Source organism: Cygnus olor, chromosome 25 (assembly GCF_009769625.2).
Source record: "Cygnus olor isolate bCygOlo1 chromosome 25, bCygOlo1.pri.v2, whole genome shotgun sequence".
Lineage (NCBI taxonomy): Eukaryota > Metazoa > Chordata > Aves > Anseriformes > Anatidae > Cygnus > Cygnus olor.
Genome location: NC_049193.1, coordinates 2,157,493 through 2,170,898, shown reverse-complemented (window position 1 = coordinate 2,170,898; position 13,406 = coordinate 2,157,493). Strand labels below are relative to the sequence as shown.

The window sequence follows — 13,406 nt, the reverse complement described above, 5'->3', positions numbered from 1 at the left end:
GTGATTAAAAGAAAATTTTTATAAACCTACCACGATCAACAATGTTCATGTTTCTTGACCAAGCCAGAAGGGGAGTGGACCAGAACATCTCCTGTGCTGGAGGCTGAGGTGGGCTAGGCTTCTCGTGGGGTGCCTGACACCCAGCTCCGCAGCCAGGCACAGCTCTGTAAGGGACGTGTGGCCTTCTTCCCCTGCATGGGGAGGTGCGTGCCGCTTTCGTCAAGTCCAAACTTCCTCTTCCGGTCCAAATTTCCAGCTCTTGAGGCAGGAATGCCTGCATGGAGTTGCGGAGAGGTCTTTGCTGCTGCTAATGAGGAGGTTGGAGGTGGTTCAGTGTGCTTGTGGTACTCTGGGCAGCAGCGTACAAGGAAGCTTCGGGTAAACAGTGAGAGCTGTTCATCACCTAATGCTGTGAGGGTGACTGCAGCACAAGGTGGGAAGAGGTTGAGGGGAGCAGTAGGCGGAGGAATTCAGAGCTTACATCACACCTGGACAAGGGCCAAGCTTAGGGTGAGTGTGCTCCATGTTAGCGGGCAAATGTCTCCCTCTATAGAGGAGGGTGGCGTTGAAAGATGTTCTGTCCTGTTGTTGCTGTGTGCACTTGATCATTAGAGCCAGGGGAGATCAACAGCTTGGACAAACAGACCTTCCCCGTGCAGCTCTGCTTGGCTGGCTGGGCCAAGTGCTTGTGGGAGTACAAAGACTGTGCTGTGCCTGTGCTTGAGCCTGCTGCTGCTGTCAGTGGGGTGTGTTCGTGCAGCAGAAGCTCTGAGGAAGCACAGCTACAGCCAACTGCCTGATGTCCCTGGGCAGGACCTGCCTTTGGCTTGCAGCCTTGGGGCTGGGAGAGCTCTGCTGGGTAGCTGCAAATGTTCTGTGCAAGCAGCCACAACTGTGGGCTTCATCCTGCGTCCAAGGTCTTGGCACGCTCTGCTCCTGCTGGATTTCCTTAAAAGCTTCTTGGGTGGGAGACTGCAGCCCGTCATCTGCGGAACGGGGAAAGGTCTGGAGCAGTGCAGTGACCAGGCTCCTAATGCGTGGCCGGAGCTGAGGCTGCCTGCGGTGTGCGGGCTCTGAAAACCACAAATGGGACTCTCACCTGCTGCCTTGGGTGCTGCTTGCTTCCATCCCCTGTGCTGAAGCCTGGCTGCTCATCTGCTGGAGGGGCTCAGGACCCTCAGGGGATGTCCACGGTCCCATCACTTTCAGCGTGGTTTGTACCTGTGCTGCTGGATTCGCCCAAAGCAGGACCTGTTGGGCAAGAGCTTCCCCACTCCCACCTCTGACAGTTCTGTGAACGCAAAGCAAGGTGCTGTTGCCATCTGCTGGCTTCTTGCACGAGGCTTCTTGGTTGACGGGGCTTCGTTCCTGGCTCCTTCCATGCCTCTTGGGCTCCCACCTCCCCAAAGGAGCGGGCGATGCACCAAGGGGGTTGCTCCTGCCCCAGCCTGTGCAGTTCGGCTGTAACGGGCTGAGGTTTTGGGGGCAGGGGCTGTGCTCTGCAGAGGCTCTGTGCCCCTGGCACTGTGCTGCCATGGGGAAGGGCTGTCTGAGCTCCGAGCAGCTTTGGCACAAACAGACGTGCCTGCCTGCACGCCTGCTGCCTGCCCGGGCCTGGCCACAAGTCCCGTGGTGGTGGCGCGCCGAGCTGGAGACGGCTTCACCCTCCCTCCTGCTGGCATCCAGAGACATCTCCAGCAGCCCTTTGCCAATCTGCCTGGGGGAAAACTGGCTGTAATGGGCACAGCCTATTCCTAAATAGGTCCTCCAGCATGGTCACCTTCCTATTTAGTGGCATTATTCAGGGGTGTGAGGGCTACAGAGCTGGTGCAGTTTCTGGCAGCAGTGTGGGCAGGGGATGAAGGCAGCTCCCTGGCAGCAGGGGAGAACAGGGCTGATTTCCCCCCATCCTGAGCTGCGTGGTGCTGGCAGATCCCTTCCCTTGGGGTCTGCTGTCAACCCCATTTTGGGCTGCCCTGAGGCACCGGGACCAGAGAGATTTTTCCCTCTCCGTATCCACTGAGAGCTGAGCCCAGCCTCCCCATCAGTCATCCCCCAAAAAAGCACAACCGCGTTCTGTGCAAAAGTATTTTTATTGGGTACAAAAACAACATTCCAGTATAGAGAAAAACATGACATCAGTGCTGATGGAGCTTGTCCGGGCTAGAACCCAACACTTGCTGCTGGCTCCTCTGGTCCCGGTGCGGGCCATCGGGTCTGGTCCCATCACGCCTGGGTTTTGCTGGCGGCTCCATCCTCAGAGGCTGCTCCGGGCTGCGGCGCTGCGGGGCTGACCTGGATGGGCACGTTCCTCTCCGGGGCGGCCGGCAGGGCCAGCCGGGGGGCTTCGATGCGGAGCTGCCCCTCCTTGGACAGGGAGCAGCTCAGGGCCTCGGCGTCCACCTCCTCGGGCACGTCCCACTCGCGCTTCAGCACCTCGTACTTGTAGGAGAAGGAGCCCTTCTCGTCGACGTTCTGCGTCTCCTTCTGCCCCACCAGCACCACCTTCCTGCCCACCACCTTCACCGACAGCTCCTCGGGGGCAAAGTTCTTCACGTCCTGGCAGACGGAGAAACCCTCCCCGGAGCCCTGGGTGGCGACCGCGCTGGCGCTCGGGGCTCGCTCGGCGGCGATGGGTCCTTGGCTGCTCAGGAGCTGCTCGAAGCTGCTCATGAACTGCCGAGCTTTCTCCATCTCCTGCTGCAGCTCGCTGAAGATGGTCTCGGCGTGCGGCCAGAGGGTCTTCACCGTGCCCAGCCGGGTGGCCAGGGAGCTGGAGGCGAATGGAGCGAGGTGCATTCGGCAAAGCATCGCTGCTGCTGCTGCTGCTGGTGCTGGTGCTGCTGCTGCTGCTGCTGCTGCTGCTGCTGCTGCTGGCTCTCAAGCTGTTTCCTCTCCAGGAGGCTGGGAGCGCTATGCCCCGGCTCCGCCGCCTGCAGCTTTTATTTCCCTTCCCGGGAGGAGTGGCCTCGTCCCTTGCGTGGCGTCATCCCTCGGGAGAAGAGAAGAGCTCTTTCTGGCCCGTTCCAGCTCATTCTTGTTAGTCATCACAGAGGAGAGGCACCTCTTACATCATGGCCAACATACCTTCGCCCTTACTATTGCAGCTCCGCTCTCCTGGATTATAATTAGCAGCATCACCTCAGCCTCCAAACGGGATGCCTGAGCCACCCCTGCCAAAAATCTGTGGCCTTTCTGTTTCCCAGGCAGGGAGCGGGGCTGGGCTCCTCTCCTCGCTGCCTCTCCCTCCCCTCACCGTGGCCCATTCCCTGCATTTTCTGCCCCCCACCCCACTCACAGGACCCCCTGCAACCCCATATCCCACGCGTGGGGTGAGAGTTGCCCACCCTGGGACCCCCAGGTGACACCAAAGCAAGCCACAAGGTCCCCCCCCCACCGGGCAGGGTACAGGGGCACTGGGTTTAGGGGCTGGTACTGGCGTCCCCAGCACGGGGGGGGCCTGGAAAGTGCGAGAGGTGCCCAGCAGCAGTGACGCACGGACACGTAGCCTGAGGGGGTGGGACCGTCTCGCTTGCTGAAGAAAGCACAACATAACTCATGCTGTAGCACGGGGCCATGGGGAGGGCTTTGCTTGCCCCCCCCGTCCCCGGGACCAGCGGTCCCGTGTGCTGCATCACGGTGGCTCTGCAGAAACCTGAGCCCCCGGCGGTGACCGCAGCGCCCTATTTGCGGCGGGTGACTCGTCCCCAGAAGCAGGCGCTGCTATTTCGGCTGCCGGCTAATCAGCCTCTCAAAAATAGGCGATGGCTCCGGGAGGGTGCGTGGGGAGAGAGCGTTCTGGAAGGGGCACACCCCTGGGGAGGCGAGGATAAAAACCGCGCGTCCCTGCCCCAGCCCAGCACCGCTCCAGCCCCTGTGCAGAGCTTCGGACGCAGCACAGCCCCGCAGCAGAGATGCTTTGCCGCCTGCACTTCATGCCTCCCACCTCTGGGTCCCTATTCCCATGGCTGGGACCCGTCCGCACCCTCTGGCCGCATCCAGGCACCCTCTTCGCTGAGCTGGAGAGAGAAATACGGATGGAGATGGAGAGGGCTCGGCAGTTCATGAGCAGCTTCGAGCAGCTCCTGAGCAGCGGGAGCAGCCCCGGCCGCGCCAGCATCACCGCCGAGCGAGCCCCGAGCGCCAGCGCAGCCCTGACCCAGGGCTCCGGGGAGGGTTTCTCCGTCTGCCAGGACGTGAAGGACTTTGCCCCCGAGCAGCTGTCGGTGAAGGTGGTGGGCAGGAAGGTGGTGCTGGTGGGGCAGAAGGAGACGCAGAGCACAGACGAGAAGGGCTCCTTCTCCTACAAGTACGAGGTGCTGAAGCGCGAGTGGGACGTGCCCGAGGAGGTGGACGCCGAGGCCCTGAGCTGCTCCCTGTCCAAGGAGGGGCAGCTCCGCATCGAAGCCCCCCGGCTGGCCCTGCCGGCCGCCCCGGAGAGGAACGTGCCCATCCAGATGCCACCGGCGGTGGCACAGCAGGCGGCCGGCGCGGACGACGGAACCGAGAGGGCCAAGGCGTGATGGGGAGCGCCGCGGGGCCGGGCTGAGCCCGGCTGCTGGGGCAGCCGCCGGCCGCAGAGCGGGGCCGTGCCGGCCCAACGCGGGTGTGTGCGTGGGGGGGGGTCTCTGGCCCAAAGGCGTGGATTTTTTTGATATTTAATAAATATTTGTGACTTTTACACGCGCGGCTTGCGAGTTGCTGAATTGCCTGCCCCGTTGCCTCGCTGTGCTCCCCGCCGCGCCCACGCAGTGAGGGTAAAGGAGCCGGGGCCGTGCAGCCGGGGGCACACCCGCGGCCCCCCCTTCTCCTTGGTGGAGGGGGGCGGCTGGGGGGGCTCCGGCCCCTGCGTGGCCCCGAGCAGCCCCCTTGCAGCCCAGGGGGCAGCACCCTTGGGTGCCCCAGCACCCTGGGGGGACGCAGCCCTGGGATCTCGGGGCTGGAGCCGTGGCACCCGAGCCGGGCCGAGCCGAGCCGGGCCGAGCCGAGCCGGGCCGAGCCGAGCCGGGCCAAGCCCCGTGCCCCCCCCGCGCCATTGCTGGCACCTTCCAGGCGCCGCCGGGCTTGGCGCGAACCCTCCAGCCGCCAAACCCCGCCCCCTAGTGAGAGATGGGCGTGTCTTTCCATATATGGGCACAGGGGGGCGGTCCCTCTCGTATATACCGCGGGGACGGGGCGGGGCCACGGCCCATATTCGGCGCAGGAGGCGTGGCGCGCCCGATGGGCGTGGCCTCACTGATGAGCGGGCGCCGAGAGGCGGGGCCTCGTCCGTTTATGGGAAACGGGGGGCGTGGCCTCGCTCCGTATTCGGCAGAGAGGGCGGGGAAAGGGGCGTGGCCTCGCTCCATATTTGGCAGCGCAGCGCGGGGCGCTCAGCGCCCGCTACTGCGGCCCCGGCACCCGGGCCCCGAGCACCGGCCCCGGGCTCCCCTCGTTCCTCGCCCCGCTGGGGGTGGCCCCGCGTTACCGGGCCCGGACCGGAGACCCTCGAGGCTATGGGGCCGCGTTGGGCCCCGGCTTCGCTTCTCGGGGGCCGGGAGCGCGGAGCCCGCAGCCCCGGGCGAAGAGCGGAGCCCCGACACACCGGGAGCCCCGGCCCCGCCGTCCCGTCCCGGGACCGTCCCGGGAGCCCCGGGACCACCCCCGTTCACCTCCGGACTACCGGTCCCGGCGTGCCCGGCGCGCAGGCGCAGTGCGCTCGGGGCGCACGCCGGGCCCGGCATGGCGGAGCCGGAGGCCGCGCAGCCCGGGAGACCCCCGCCGGGTCCCGGGACGGCGGCAGCGCCGAGCGGGGGAACCGGGAGCGGGGCCGGTCCGGTTCCCGGAGCGGCGGGAGGGACGGGTTCCAGCGATCCGGCCCGGCCCGGCCTCAGCCAGCAGCAGCGGGCGAGCCAGCGCAAGGCGCAGGTGCGCGGCTTCCCCCGCGGCAAGAAGCTGGAGAAGCTGGGGGTGTTCTCCGCATGCAAGGTGGGCCCGGGGGGGGGGCGGCCCCGAGGGGGTGCGGGGCTGGGGGGGGGGGGGTGCTGAGCTGGGTGGGATGGGGTGAGGGGGTGGGCGCGGGTGAGGGGTGTAGGAACGGGGTGCTGAGCTCGGCAGGATGGGGTGCGGGGCTGTGCGTGGGTGAGGGGTGCAGGAACGGGGTGCTGAGCTGGGCGGGATGGGATGTGGGGCTGTGCATGGGTAAGGGGTGTAGGAACGGGGTGCTGAGCCGGGTAGGAGCAGGGTGCTGAGCTCGGCAGGATGGGGTGCGGGGCTGTGCGTGGGTGAGGGGTGCAGGAACGGGGTGCTGAGCTGGGCAGGGGGTGCGGGAGCAGGGTGCTGAGCCAGGTAGGAGAGGATGCAGAGCTGTGTATGGGCAGGGGGTGCGGGAGCAGGGTGCTGAGCCGAGCAGGAGCAGGGTGCTGAGCCGAGCAGTAGGGAGTGTGGGGCCACGCATGGATTAGGGGTGTAGGAACGGGGTGCTGAGCTGGGTGGGGTGGGGTGAGGGGGTGTGTGTGGGGAAGGGGTGCAGGAACAGGGTGCTGAGCAGGAGGGGTTGTGGGGCTGTTCATGGGTAAGGGGTGTAGGAATGGGGTGCTGAGCTGGGCAGGATGGGGTGCAGGGCTGTGCATGAGCAGGGGGTGCGGGAGCAGGGTTCTGAGCTGAGCGGGAGGGGGTGCGGGGTTGTGCATGGGTAAGGGGTGCAGGAACAGGGTGCTGAACCAGGTAGGAGCAGGGCGCTGAGCAGAGCGGAAGGGGGCCTGAGGCTGTGCATAGGTAAGGGGTGCATGAGCAGGGTGCTGAGCTGGGCGGCGTGGGGTGCAGGGCTGTGCATGGACAGGGAGCGCAGGAATGGGGTGCTGAGCTGAACAGGAGGGGGTCTGAGGCTGTGGGTGGGTAAGGGGGTGCAGGAGCGGGGTGCTGAGCCGGGCAGGGGATGCGGGAGCAGGGTGCTGAGCCGTGCTGGACAAGGCGCAGAGCTGTGCATAGCGGAGGGCGCAGGAGTGGGGTGCTGAGCCATGCAGGAGGGAGTACAGGGCAGTGCGTGAATAAGGGGCGCAGGAGCGGGGCGCTGAGCGAGGCAGAGGATGCAGGATGGGGGAGCCGAGCTGTGCAGGATCCCGGGGGCGCGGACGCGGGAGTGGTGGGGATGTTTGGGGCGGGATGGGTGTGCTGGGTGGGAAGGGAAGCTGCTTGGCCCCTGGGGGCGGCAGCAGCCCTGGCACGGGGCAGCGCGTGGGGCTGCTGCGCCATGCCCTCCCCGTCCCTCGTCCCAGGCCAACGATGCCTGCAAGTGCAATGGCTGGAAGAACCCCAACCCCCCCACGGCCCCCCGCATGGACCTGCAGCAGCCGGTGACCAACCTGAGCGAGCCCTGCCGCAGCTGCAGCCACGCGCTGGGTAACCCCAAACCCCTGGGACCGCACCCCCCCCCCCGTCCCCCGGGACCCCCCTGGAACCCAGACGGGGGGGGGTCTCACCGCAGTGCCCTCCTCACTGCAGCCGACCACGTGTCCCACCTGGAGAACGTCTCGGAGGAGGAGATCAACCGGCTGCTGGGCATGGTGGTGGACGTGGAGAACCTCTTCATGTCGGTGCACAAGGAGGAGGACACGGACACCAAGCAGGTCTACTTCTACCTGTTCAAGGTGCGTCCGGGGCTGGCCGGCTGCTTCCCCTCTCTTCTGACCTCCTGGGACTCGTTTTTATTTTTATCTGGGGCTGTGATGTGTCCGACCAGCCCCGCTTTGACCCCATAAACCCGCCTCGTTCCCGGGCGCTGCCTGCTGTCCCGCGTTCGGTTCCCCTGGGATTTCCAGGGTAGGGGCGGGCGTTAAACAAGTGACGGGGGCTGACGGGGTTCTTGCAGCTCCTCAGGAAGTGCATCCTGCAGATGAGCCAGCCGGTGGTCGAGGGGTCGCTGGGGAGCCCCCCTTTCGAGAAACCCAACATCGAGCAGGTGAGGCTCGCGAGCCGCGCCGGTGCCTCGTCCTGCGTCCTCGTCCTGCGCTTGGCTGCTCTCGGTGGTCCCAGCGCTTGCACCCTCTGTGGCGGGCGGCACCGAGGGGCTGCTGTTGCTTTCCTCAGCCTGTCCTGCGGTTTTCGGCCCCAACGTGTCCCCTGATTGTGCAGACAGCGGGGCTTTTTGCTTTGTGGTGCAAACTCAGGCTCGAGCTCTCTGCTCTGTCCCTAAAAGTGGGTAACTGGAGAGAGCTGGGGTGGCTGGGGTCGGGCACGCTGAGCAGCGATGTGGGTGATGGCCAGCGGCGGCCCATCCTGCCCCATCCTGCTCCTGCTTTTTCTGCCTTTTTCTCCAAACCTCCAAGTGCCTGGGAGTGGCTGCCCCAGCCCTGGGCTCCCCATTGCTCCTGTGCCTGTGGTTTGTGCCCCCCAGCCCCGGTACCCCCGCCCCAGTACCCGTCCACCACCCCCCTTTTCTCTCCCCCCCCCAGGGAGTCCTGAACTTTGTGCAGTACAAGTTCAGCCACCTGCCCCCCAAGGAGCGGCAGACCATGTATGAGCTCTCCAAGATGTTCCTGCTCTGTCTCAACTACTGGAAGCTGGAGACGCCGTCCCAGTTCCGGCAGCGCTCGCAGAACGACGACGTGGCCACCTACAAGGTCAACTACACGAGGTGAGGGAGGCAGGCAGCCTCCGATGGGGACACCTCGCGTCCTCCACCTCTCCCCAGCTCCACAGCCCTGTCTGCCCTGGCTCAGGGACTGGCAAAGTGGGGGCCAGGGAGCTGCTCTCCTGCCCCTGTCCTTCGTGGAAGCTCTTGCTCGTGTCTCTGAGCCCTGCCAGCTCTCCCGGAGCTGGAGTTCAGGTGTTGTGCTGCCAAATAACATCATCCATGAGCCCCGTGGGGTCTCTGCTTCCCGAGGAGGGCTCATGCAGCTGTCCCGGGAGGGATGCTGAAGCTGAAGGGTCACCAAAGCCCGTGCTCTCTTGTCCCCTAGGTGGCTGTGCTACTGCCACGTGCCGCAGAGCTGCGACAGCCTTCCCCGCTACGAGACCACTCACGTCTTCGGGCGCAGCCTCCTCAAGTCCATCTTCACCGTCACCCGCCGGCAGCTGCTGGAGAAGTTCCGGGTGGAGAAGGACAAGCTGGTGCCGGAGAAGCGGACGCTGATCCTCACCCACTTCCCCAAGTAGGTGCCCGAGGCGGGGACGCCGTCGGTGAGGCCGTTGTGTCCAGCTCCTGCTGGCTGCCCGACGCGCGGCTCCCCGCCAGGTTCCTGTCCATGCTGGAGGAGGAGATTTACGGCGAGAACTCGCCCATCTGGGAGGCGGATTTCACCGTGCCGGCCACCGAGGGTGCCCAGCTGGTGTCGCGCCCAGGTACCTTGGGGAGCAGCTCCCTGGTGCTGGGGCTGTGGGGTGGAGGAGCGGGGTGAGGAGATGGCCGGGATGCCGCCCACGCTGCCGCAGCGTGGATGAGGTGCTTCCAATCCACCACGGGTGTTCCCATCATGGGTGTTCATCCCTCCTCCAGCCGCGGTCAGCACCGTGGCCGTGCCCACCACGCCGCTCTTCAGCAAGAAGCTCAGCACCAGCAGCTCTGCCGCGAGCATGGACGCCGGCACGCCGGAGCCCATGCCAGGTAGGGCCAGCGCAGGGAGGAGCGGGACCCGGCTCGGTCCTGGCGGGGCTCCTCGGGGTCCTGGCGGGGCTCCTCGGGGTCCTGGCGCCTGAGGCGCTGCCCCCCCTTCCCCAGGGGAGAAGCGGAAGCTGCCCGAGAGCCTGACGCTGGAGGACGCCAAGAGGATCCGCGTGATGGGCGACATCCCCATGGAGCTGGTGAACGAGGTCATGCTGACCATCACCGACCCCGCTGCCATGCTGGGCCCCGAGGTACGGGGCTTGGGGAGCACCAAGACAGCACTACTGGGGGGCGCAGCCAGCAATTAGGGGCTCTGAGGTCCCCGTGCCTGGAAGGTGGGGGGGTCAGAGCTGCTCCCCACCCCCCCGTCCCGCAGACCAGCCTGCTGTCGGCGAACGCGGCGCGGGACGAGACGGCGCGGCTGGAGGAGCGGCGCGGCATCATCGAGTTCCACGTCATCGGCAACTCGCTCTCGCAGAAGTCCAACAAGAAGATCCTGATGTGGCTGGTGGGCCTGCAGAACGTCTTCTCCCACCAGCTGCCCCGCATGCCCAAGGAGTACATCACCCGCCTCGTCTTTGACCCGTGGGTGGCTGGGGGAAGGGGAGGGGGGCAAGGGGGGGCTGGTTTTGGGGTCTCCCTGTCTCACCCTTGGCTTTGCAACCCCCCCCCCCCCCGGAAGCACAAGACGCTGGCTCTCATCAAGGACGGCCGAGTGATCGGGGGGATCTGCTTCCGCATGTTCCCCACCCAGGGCTTCACGGAGATCGTCTTCTGCGCCGTGACGTCCAACGAGCAAGTGAAGGTGGGCTCGGGGGGGCTGCAGGGGCGGGGGGGGCGGGGGCAGGATGGTGCTGGGTCAGCTCCAGCGGGTGCCGGGGTGGTGCCAGCCCTGGGGTGGGAGTGGGCGCCCTGCAGGCGTCGCCCTGCCACGCGTGGTGGTGGGGTCCTGGCACCCTTGGGGGCTGTTGGGGGGGCCTTGAGGGGTGTGGGGGGGCCCCCCCAGTCTCACAGCGGTTCCCGCAGGGCTATGGGACGCACCTGATGAACCACCTGAAGGAGTACCACATCAAGCACAACATCCTCTACTTCCTCACCTACGCCGACGAGTACGCCATCGGCTACTTCAAGAAGCAGGTGGGCTCCTTCCCCGGCTGGGGCTCCCCCCCCCTCAGCCTCGTTCCCCTGCCTGCGAGCCCCCTCCCCACCTTCTGTCTCTTCCCCCCCCTCCCCCCCCCAGGGCTTCTCCAAGGACATCAAGGTCCCCAAGAGCCGCTACCTGGGCTACATCAAGGACTACGAGGGGGCGACGCTGATGGAGTGCGAGCTGAACCCCCGCATCCCCTACACCGAGCTCTCCCACATCATCAAGAAGCAGAAGGAGGTGCTGCTTTGGGGGGGGGGGGCTGCTGGGCTGTGCTCACTCTGACCCACCCCAAACCCAGGGGGATGGGGACCCCAAGGGGGCAGTGATGGGGACCCCAAGGGGAGCTCCCCAAAGTGATGGGAGCCATCCCTTGATTATCCCCGTCACCTCGTTGGGGTCCCCAAAGGCTGGCATCCTCCCTGGAAATGGGCTTGCAGGGCAGAAAAAAAAGGTCACTTTTGGGATTTCCAGTGGCAAGGGCTGGCCCTGGGCAGGAGGAGGGTGCAGCCTCATTCCTTGGATCTGTGGGGGGGCCCTGGAGCATCCTGCGGTACCAGCTGATGTCCCCCCCCCTGTTTCCCACCGCAGATCATCAAGAAGCTGATCGAGAGGAAGCAGGCGCAGATCCGCAAGGTCTACCCGGGGCTCACCTGCTTCAAGGAGGGCGTGCGGCAGATCCCCATCGAGAGCGTCCCCGGAATCCGTGAGTCCTTGGGCAGGCGGCGCTGCTCCGTGCTGCCTGGGTGCTGGAGGGTCCCTGGGGAGGGGGCAGGGGTCCCCGTCCTGACCCCGCAGTGGGGTGCTGAGCGCCGGATGGCTGAGGGCAGGGCCCTGGGGTGATGCTGAGCCTTTGTTCTTCCAGGAGAAACGGGCTGGAAACCTCTGGGGAAGGAAAAAGGGTGAGTGGTGCCTGGTGGGGGGCTGCGTCCCCTGGGAGCAGCGGCGCTGGGGGCTCCTGGTTCGTGTCCCCTGCAGCGGGAGGCTGGTGCTGATGGGCTCTGCTCTGTCCTGCAGCAAAGAGCTGAAGGACCCAGACCAGCTCTACAACACCCTCAAGAACCTCCTGGCCCAGATCAAGGTGGGGAGAGGGGGCACGCTGCGGTGCCATTCACATTTTCCCCCCCCCCCCCTCAGCCCCTTTGGGGGAGAAGGCAGGGTGACCCCAGCACGGCTCCCGGCTCTGCCTGGGTTATGAACGCATTATATGGGGAGCAGGACGCCAGGGTGCTGGGGCAGATGGGTGCTGCCCCCCCCCCCCCATGATAACCTCTGCCCCCTCCCCAGACCCACCCCAGCGCGTGGCCCTTCATGGAGCCGGTGAAGAAATCGGAGGCGCCGGACTACTACGAAATCATCCGCTTCCCCATCGGTGGGTGGCGGGGGTCTGTGGGGGGGCTGCAGCATGCCCAAGTCTGGGGGGGGGGGGCGCATAGTGGGGAGGGGGCTTCGCTGTTGGGGTGCTGGGCCATCCACGGAGCGAGGCAGAAGAGAGAGAGGGACCCCTTGGCTACCTCTTGGGGACCCCTTGGCTACCTCTTGGGGACCCCTGGCTTGGGTCTGGCTTGGCAACCCAAGGGGATCCTCCTGTCAGGGATGGGTGGGGGGCACGAGGATGTGCTGGGGGGGGGCCTGACCCTTTCCCCTAGACCTGAAGACGATGACGGAGCGCCTGAAGAACCGCTACTACGTCACCAAGAAGCTGTTCATCGCCGACCTGCAGCGCATCATCACCAACTGCCGCGAGTACAACCCGCCCGACAGCGACTACTGCAAGTGTGCCAACACCCTGGAGAAGTTCTTCTACTTCAAGCTCAAGGAGGGGGGGCTTATCGACAAGTAGGGGGGTGGGCCTGGACTCCTGGGGCTGCTGCCAGGCCCTCCCCTGGTCCTTGCCTGCAGCCGGGGAGGGGCAGGGCTGCTCTCTCCCCAAGGGCGCCTGCAGGAAGCAGCCCTGCTCCCTGGATTAGGGTTTGCTGCTGAACAGCCTGGGGGTGTGGGGTGTTCCCCCTGGGGGGGGTCCGGGGTTTATCCCTGCACTGGCAGCCCCCCCCATTCCTAGGGGAATGTGAGGGGCGGGGGGGGGGTTGGAGCGGAGCTGCCTTGCTGCCTCTCCCCTGGGGCCGTGCCTTCTGCCCCCGCTCTCGGTGCCGGGGCAGGGCCCCCCCCGGTGTCTTGGTGCCAGGGCAGGACCCCCCCCTGTGCTTTGAGTTTCTGCAGGGGCCTCGCCTCCTGCTCCCGTCCACGCACAGGCAGCGCCTGCTTCTCCTCTTGAATGTACGGCAGGACCCCCCCCTGCCCGCTGTGGGGCAGAGACCCCACTCCTGGGCTCAGGGGAGGGGGGGGTCCCTGCTCCTGCTGCCTCTCCATCAGCTCTTCCCCCGGGGCAGGGGCGCTGCACCATCCCCTCCCAGCTCCCCCTTGCCTTGCTGGGGGCACCTGGGGGGGTCTCATCCTGGCTCCTGCTCCCCCTTGCTCTGTGAGCCAGCTTCAGCAGCGTGGTGCTGTGCGGCTGGCTCTTGCTCGCATCCTTTCCTCGCCCCCCCCATCCTTGACCCCGTTTACCCCATGGGAGCAGGGCTGGGGTGTAGCATTAATTTATCCCCTGCTTGGTCGCCTGCTGCCTTATTGCCCGTGGCTGTCCTTGGTGGGGGGGTGCTGGTGCCCCTCTGGGGTCCT

At 66.1% G+C, this 13,406-nt stretch overlaps 3 protein-coding genes across 3 annotated transcripts in view; 2 read left to right on the top strand and 1 right to left on the bottom strand.

Moving 5' to 3' along the window:
* Window positions 1-2,077: 2,077 nt before the first annotated feature.
* LOC121059767 (heat shock protein beta-11-like) lies at window positions 2,078-2,932 on the bottom strand. Its single transcript, XM_040536925.1, has one exon. The coding sequence runs from the start codon at window positions 2,809-2,811 to the stop codon at window positions 2,227-2,229; it is 585 nt and encodes a 194-aa protein (XP_040392859.1). The 5' UTR covers window positions 2,812-2,932; the 3' UTR covers window positions 2,078-2,226.
* An 893-nt stretch (window positions 2,933-3,825) lies between these two features.
* Window positions 3,826-4,678, top strand: LOC121059765 (heat shock protein 30C-like). Its single transcript, XM_040536923.1, has one exon. The coding sequence runs from the start codon at window positions 3,915-3,917 to the stop codon at window positions 4,521-4,523; it is 609 nt and encodes a 202-aa protein (XP_040392857.1). The 5' UTR covers window positions 3,826-3,914; the 3' UTR covers window positions 4,524-4,678.
* Window positions 4,679-5,674: 996 nt separating this feature from the next.
* KAT2A (lysine acetyltransferase 2A) overlaps window positions 5,675-13,406 on the top strand; it is a 36,022-nt gene continuing 28,290 nt past the window's right edge. The window contains exons 1-18 of the mRNA XM_040536638.1: window positions 5,675-5,967; window positions 7,257-7,380; window positions 7,483-7,628; window positions 7,850-7,939; window positions 8,433-8,614; window positions 8,940-9,131; window positions 9,215-9,321; window positions 9,476-9,583; window positions 9,698-9,834; window positions 9,960-10,168; window positions 10,262-10,388; window positions 10,610-10,720; window positions 10,824-10,967; window positions 11,319-11,433; window positions 11,593-11,629; window positions 11,745-11,808; window positions 12,015-12,099; window positions 12,377-12,648. Coding sequence (XP_040392572.1) covers window positions 5,722-5,967; window positions 7,257-7,380; window positions 7,483-7,628; window positions 7,850-7,939; window positions 8,433-8,614; window positions 8,940-9,131; window positions 9,215-9,321; window positions 9,476-9,583; window positions 9,698-9,834; window positions 9,960-10,168; window positions 10,262-10,388; window positions 10,610-10,720; window positions 10,824-10,967; window positions 11,319-11,433; window positions 11,593-11,629; window positions 11,745-11,808; window positions 12,015-12,099; window positions 12,377-12,570 — 2,418 coding nt within the window. The 5' untranslated portion in view covers window positions 5,675-5,721 and the 3' untranslated portion in view covers window positions 12,571-12,648. The remainder of the gene's footprint in view (window positions 5,968-7,256; window positions 7,381-7,482; window positions 7,629-7,849; window positions 7,940-8,432; window positions 8,615-8,939; window positions 9,132-9,214; window positions 9,322-9,475; window positions 9,584-9,697; window positions 9,835-9,959; window positions 10,169-10,261; window positions 10,389-10,609; window positions 10,721-10,823; window positions 10,968-11,318; window positions 11,434-11,592; window positions 11,630-11,744; window positions 11,809-12,014; window positions 12,100-12,376; window positions 12,649-13,406) is intronic.